Raw genomic sequence first — 7,389 nt, 5'->3', positions numbered from 1 at the left:
TCTCTCTCTCTCTCTCTCTCTCTCTCTCTCTCTCTCTCTCTCTCTCTTCCAACCCCCACAGCCAGCTGGTTCACCTCTGCTGCTGCACGCTGCCACCATCGCAAACAGGCCCTGAAATCATATCCAAACAGACACCTATCACAATATAAGCAGCATGATTCTCAGCCGTTTGCATTACAGCAGCATGTAATAGATACTGTTAGATGGAAAAATAGCAGCAGACAGATATTTTTCAGGCAGCTTCAGCTCCGAGGCTTAAAGTCTGCTCGGGATACCGTTGATGTGCGTGTGGGTGGTTGTACCATATAAGCTTTTTAAATGCTCCCCCAGTTGCGTGTGCCAGCATATTGGATAGATAGGTTTGATGGAAAGAGACAGGCCGAACGCTAAACTGCAGCGTTGCCGTTTTGTAGTTGCTTATGTTTTTTCGTGACGCCGCTGTTGATGAAATTGTCACGGGCGACACACTAATTCCAACCAACGCTGTAACGGAACATTCCGCGGTTTACAGCATGGGGGAAATTCATCAAGTCATCATAGATCAAGTCAGACTGTCATGGATGGCATTGAAAAAGTAACAAGGGCGAGCTACTGAGGGCCTGGATACTGTGGAGTTGAAAAAAGCATTTATTTCAGCCAGCCTCTCGCTGGCTGGGCTGATGCACTCCACGGTTAGTCAGCACTCCCGCCACTTTGCCAGCTCAGCTTTTTATTCCGTGCCCCTGGAAATTGAGTTTTGCTGGCCCTGTAATGTACTCAAAACTACATCTGCAACTGACTGATAAATCTGCGCTTTGTTGCGCCTGACGGATGGCTGTGAAAATGAAAATTTTGCCACATTGTGTTGCTGTGTCAAGAGGAAGGTCACTTTAGATTTTCTTCCCTGCTCGCCAAGGAACCTCTGCTCAGGGTGAAGCCGAATCGACCATTTTGTCTCTGTTCTTTAATATTTACAGTACATCAGCTTGTTGGGTGCAATGAGATGACAGGTTTCTGGATTGTTTTGTTCCACTGCTGCCTGACTGCACTGTGAGGGCAGAAACACGGCTTCTCCTCCAATGTGTCAACAATATCTATTATTTGCTGAGAGGCTTTATATCTACAGAGCGGTGTGTGTGTGTGTGTGTGTGTGTGTGTGTGCACGCAGTTACATACATGAGGGGTGGCTTAATAAATACCACAAGATGACAGATCTTTATTGCAGAGCAGCAGTCGGGGTATGAGCAATTTCGGAGTGTTAACAAGGCCTGGACCACAAATACCTCACAGCAAAATGCCACAAGGCCTCCCTTTCCACACCTCCTCCTCCTCACTCCCCCTCCCTCAGCTCTCCAGTGGACATTCAACGAATTGTGGTTCGTCTCTTTCAATTTGTCGACTATGTTACTTCGTTCCACAATGTGCTGCCCGGGGGGGGGGGGGGGACCGTGGGGTGGAGGCAGGAGCGGCGGCCTCGGCCAGGTCCGCAGAGAGCCGATAACCTTTCGGTGTTGCTTTAGCACGCTGTGTAAAGAACAATCAGAGCTTATCAGCATCGACTACAGGCGCATGCTAATTCAATGTCATGCAGAAGGACTGCAGAGGGAGAAGGAGAGCATCACTGGCTCTCACTCTGACAGACCGATGTCTGCAGCAGACAAATAACTTTTAAGAAGACAGAAAGCCTGTTTGCGTTTTGTTGCCTTTCTAATCTGTGATCCACCTCTCTAATCTGCACATTGAAATGTTCCTGCTATGCTTTAATAATTTGTGCATATGAATTAGCAGAAAATAAGATACAATGTACAACACTTTATAGTGTTATTGTGATATTTTCAAAGCGCATCCTGATTTATCACAGGAAGCTTTAATCACACCACATTGTTGTGTGTAACACGATATATTTTCTTTTTTAAAATTTAGAATGCAGATAGGAATGACAACATTAAAATACAATGGAAAATGGAACATTTCATAACATCATTGCTGCATTGTCCATTGAGTGCAAGTTTCAGAACGATTTGCTCACCGTCACTTCAGGAAAATAAATCTAACAATGTTATGCTTTAAAGTAGTACAATTACTTTCAACACTAGAACACTTTACCTAGAATTACCTAAAGAAAAACGCTTTCAGGAAGAATATTAAGTCTAACAAAATGTCAAAAGGAGGAAACAATCTGACTGCAGTGAACGCTAGCATTAACAGGAGAGTAATTTATGGGCCGCCAGCTGGTCTGTAAAGGTTACTACCACAGGCGATTCGGACATGGTGGTTCAACAAAATCCTAATTGAAATACTACAGGCTTGTAGACACATCAACATATGAAGATGCTTTCCTGTCTGGTGACCATAAAACAGAAAATGTTGACAATCTGATGTCTTTCTCTGTGGGTGTGCGAGTGTAACGTGCCTCTTTTCCCCCTTGTCTTTCGCCCTCTCAGCGCGAATCGTGCGGAGTCGTCAGTGGTGCGAGATGGCTCCCTGCCTGGAGGGGGAGGTCTGCAGCTACCTGTTCAACCGATCCGGCTGGACCTGCACCAGGGGCAGCGGTCGCATCAAGACCGTCACGGTAATTTACAAGACATGAAATTAATATACGCCATGTGCACTTAACAGCATCACGCCGCCATCTTTCAGTGTGGGCAACGCAAGCTGGTAGTGATACGTGAGGCCAGCTCCCAGGCTTTAAAGTCTGCATCAATACTCTGTGTGTAGAAAACAGATGCTAAACTGCTTTCTGTGGCTTGAAATCACTATTTATAATTCACAATTTAACGTGCAATTGGAACAAATCAGTGAAACCAAACTTCTGGGTCCCACTTCTTTAAAATAATATTGTAAAGAGAGTAAATAAACAGAGGCACAAACTACTACAAAGTGTTCTGAACATGGTTGTTTCTTCATTGTCTGTAACCCACCTCTAACTTTGCTCTGTTGTTTGCGCTGCACCAATAAATAAAAGAAGATGGATAAAAGATGCCAGCTTAGCTCTGCACTGCCGATACCTCATTAGTATTGAAGAAGTGCATACCAAACTTATCTTAGTACTCTGCATTTTACAAGGAATTGTAAACGTGAATTCCTCTCAGACCATCTTAAATTCACCGGTATCTTACTAGGAATACTCACCATTTCAGGATCTCCTCCCATAAATAAATCATTTGAAACTATTCTGTGCACTTGCTCAAACAAGAGATCAGACATTTTAGGTATCCGTGTGAGAAAAATCATTTTAGCCGACAACAGTCCATGACCTCTCCCTGACTTTGCGAGGGATTTAAATGAACACAAAACATGTTACATTTTTAAAGCCTCCAATATGGTGTCATCTGGTCCTCTGTAGGCTCCTCTCACAGTGCAACATGCATCCAATGCCTCAGAGCTGCCAATGCCGCAGTGCTGACTGAGGCTTTGCTCTGTGATCAACTCTCATCTGATTCAGGGATGCACAAAGCCAGCAAGCGTTCGCAATCTGACCGAGGGTTCACTTGATCTTTTACATTTTCGTGCCATTAGAAAGGAAGAATCAATATGAATGTTTGAAAGCCATTAGTAGGGGGAAAAGAAACGACAACAAAAAACAAGAGATGACAGGATGGATAGAGAGCAGGAGAGACTGCATATCCTCATCGTCAGGTACACGAGGACGAAGGTCAACCTGTGACTGGATCTCTTGATTTCTCTCGCTTTCTCTCATCACTTGCTGTGTCTTTATCTCTCTCGCTCCTCCGCCTCCTCCGTCCAGCAGCCCTGGGCAGCTGCGTCACATTTCATGCACGCATTCCCATCGTGCTGTAATCTACCCTGACAGCACACTTAGGTTAGTGTTTTGCTTTTATGCATACACTTATAAAAAAAAAAGAAATGCAGATTTTTGTATTCCACAGCATATTCTCAATAAGCTGTTGCCGAGGAGATTTTTTACTGCAGAAGTTAATCACAAGTGATGCTGCTGCTGCTGTTTTTTTGTTTTTTTTTTGTGCTTTGTTTGGTTTTGGAGGGGACAGGGATAGGGAGGCTTTGGCAGCAGAAGAGAGGATGTATCCAGAGGTATTTGTTGTAAGACCTAAAATGGGAGGAAAGCGCATCCTGGAAGATAAATGAAAATGAGAAATTTATAAGGAGGATTGATCAGGCTGGAGAGAAGAGGGGGGGGGGGATAGAGGGCCAGGCTGCTTCTCGGCCACTGGCCAAGCTCTGTCTGGCCACATCTCTGTGCAAGTATCTTGGGTGTGGAGAGCGAGTTCTAATTGTGAGAGCACCTGTCTTCACATGCTAATCCCATTGCAGAGCAGCACTCAGTGTGACAACGTGGGTTTCTGAAAGCTGATAATGGCTGCACTCATTATCCGTGCTGTGGTGCGGAGGCTTGACGTAGGTGGAGTTAGCCACTGAAATAAAGTGACAAATGTACCCGACGATGGGCAAATCATGCATCTAATAATACATATATCATGCTGCCAATATCAGTTAAACGTATATGGGGTTGGGGTTTGATAGCGTCGTATCGAATCTAAATCCTGTATAGCATTCCCCTATCGAATCTATTTAAGTTCAGCTTTCAACAATTGTAAGGTAACCAAAGTTAAAAAATGACTTAAAGATCCAATTTAGATTTGTATTCTGAGTGCTGAGAGAAACACTTCAGTTTTGTGTGGCAGCCTAATTACTGCTCACAACCTGTAGCTACAACCTGCCATTGAGATAAGCAGCAGAGGACGTGAAATGTTGATTAAGTGGTTCTGACACAATGAAAAGATTGACGTCACCCGCTGGTGTTAACATCTTATTTTCACAAGCTCTGTGACGTTCCAACACATTCTCCTTCTCATCTCGTCAAACACAGCAGCTTCAAACTACGACTCTCTACAATCCCATCTAGCGTCAAGTCAATTCACAGCCGTTACGTGTATACGCTGTCTTTTCAAAATAAACTTCAGAGTTTATAGGAAACACCTTGGTTAGGTTTAGGGCAACATCATAGTTTGAGTTAGAATAAGTATGTTTGCTATGTAGTAGCTATGTAGCAACGTAAGTCAAGTAAATTAATGTAACTTAAAATAAATCAACGTTGCTTTCACACAGGACATAGACACTGGTTTTCTGGCTGAGAGTCTAATGTATTTCTACCCATCCATCCCCGCTGCTTCATTACTATACAGACTTTATTGCTCTTTATACTACGTCACCTGACCAAGCCGCCGTTTTTGATGACTTGGTAGTAGAGTGGGCTGGACGTTCATATGTTTAAATCATTGAAATGATATATATGAGAGTTTACCCGGGAAAATGATGGAATAGACAGCAAGCCAGCAGCAGTTTTGATAAAAATCGACAACTGTGTGTAACCAGTTATGAGCAAAAACATAAATATGTATCTTCCTCCAGGAAACCATCTCTGTTGTCATCTGTAATTTTCCAGCATGTTTTTGATTTAGTGATTGTTTTTGCATCAGTTGTCACAGTATCTTGACTCCTACTGTAGGTTGGAGTTGGTCAACCAGCCTATGCCGCTTCAATATTGAGTGCTATAGTGAGTCCTCTGGTGTCACTATCAGTCCGAATGGAGAAGTGAGATATTAAAATCTAAAAGGCAGGCTGCCATGAGATTTAGTGAGCACACTCCTTCTCCTCGGATGTAAAACTCTTTGCCACCCTCAGGCCCAAAACAACTTTGCACACCAGGAATCTTGCAATAAGATCTTCATGATTTTGCTAAAGCACAGTCATGCTCCCAATGGGATAAACACCTTCTGATTTAAACAGCTACGTGGCCTTTCCTCGAGTGCCACTTCGTGGAAAACTTAACAATTGAAGATTGACCTGCTGCAAGAAAATCTAAGTTGTTTAGTTTATCCAACACAATTAATCTTGATTAATATTAGCAGCCAGTTGCAGATGCAGTGTGCCAAAATATATGACTTTTAACCTTTAACTGCTAACTGCTCCACCTGCTGGATATTAGCACTCTGTTTAACTTTCACAGGCTCTTAACAAGCCTTCAAGGGAAAAAGTCATGAATATGAACTATGAATTAATATGTCAATGAATTAGACCTTCACTTTTCTGCTCACTGTGGTCAAGAAGGGTCCTCTGGTAAAGAAATAATCAAAATTCAATGTTTTTACAAAAATGGTGGCTGTCAAGCTATTTATTAAATCCTTGAAAACTTGAAAACTATGAAAAGTTCTAATCATCAAAGATGTCCATTGTTTCAATTTAGGTGGATTGTGTTAAATGCTTCATTAGAACAGTTTAATGTAAATGATAATGAACTCTGAAACACCATGAAACTTAAAGGCTTTACATATGTAACACTAACCAATTCTGCAATAAATAGGAATAAATTATCATAATAAATGTCTTAATAGAAACGTCAACCTGATATATTGATGAAGTAACACACCAGACTAACTGCACGACACACACCGTAGACCCCTGCCCCTGCACCTGCAGCTCTTTCTATACGCAGCCCCCCTTAGCCTCCGCTCGGCAGCCTGCCCTCCTGTGTGTGCAGCTCACGGTGGCACTGCCAGGTCATACTCTCCAGCCTAACCTGCTAATGGAGTTTGCATATGCAGCACGCTCTCCACTGCCAGCTAGCCATTAATATGAATCACTCTCTGGAGGCACCACCAAACAAGCTGGCAATTTGTCTTCACTAGTGAGCCGCTGAAAGGTCTACATATGATATTCTCCGAGGTGGAAAGCGCAATTCGAGCAGGGTGGGGCGGGGTGCTATCAGGTTGGTTTCATACACTTGACGGGGTGTGGAGGGGAGGGGGGATTTGAATAGTTAGGTTACACAAGAGCACAGTTGGTCATCTCTGTGTGAATGCATGGAATTGGCCGTCAGGTGGAATAATGACAAGACAGACTGAATTCAGGAGAAGTTAAATGTTTTCCGTCCTTTCAGGCGAGCGAGAGCATTGTGAGATTGCATCACTTGCTCCCTTGCTTGGTGAGAGCTCTTATCGAGAGCACTACTGAGCCCTATTATCCGCCTTTGCTAATCAAGTGATGGGCTCAAATTGAAACTAGAAATGCTTCTTCAGTGCAGGGCAGGACCAGATTATTCTCCAAAATATTATGTTCTTTGCTTCAAACCTGAGATCACAGGCTAGAGGGAGCTTGAATTATGAAATGCAGGCTCTTGAAACCCTGATTTGATCATATTCAGACTGCGGTTTTCACGTGTCCTCCGTCGCTCTGGCAATGCTGGGAAAAAGAAAAATCTTCCTACACACCCACACAACAAATGCCACTTGCTCAGCTAGTGTGTGGCCTGGAGAGAAACAGAACAGTTGCAGCTGGGAATATTTTTTGCCAAATGAAGGAGAGTTTCAAAATGAACTACACGCACACACACACACACACACACACACACACACACACACACACACACAC

At 43.4% G+C, this 7,389-nt stretch overlaps 1 protein-coding gene across 2 annotated transcripts in view; it reads left to right on the top strand.

Annotated features, from left to right (window-relative positions):
* Positions 1-7,389, top strand: part of tafa5l (TAFA chemokine like family member 5, like) — a 40,716-nt gene that overhangs the window by 22,321 nt on the left and 11,006 nt on the right. For both annotated transcript variants that reach the window (XM_031868762.1, XM_031868763.1), the window contains exon 3: positions 2,424-2,551. In XM_031868762.1, coding sequence (XP_031724622.1) covers positions 2,424-2,551 — 128 coding nt within the window. The remainder of the gene's footprint in view (positions 1-2,423; positions 2,552-7,389) is intronic.

This window comes from Anarrhichthys ocellatus, unplaced genomic scaffold, assembly GCF_004355925.1.
Source record: "Anarrhichthys ocellatus isolate YVR2014 unplaced genomic scaffold, GSC_Weel_1.0 scaffold44, whole genome shotgun sequence".
In the NCBI taxonomy this organism is placed as follows: Eukaryota; Metazoa; Chordata; class Actinopteri; order Perciformes; family Anarhichadidae; genus Anarrhichthys; species Anarrhichthys ocellatus.
The sequence above is the reverse complement of the archived record's forward strand: the minus strand, read 5'-3'. Positions and strand labels throughout refer to the sequence as shown.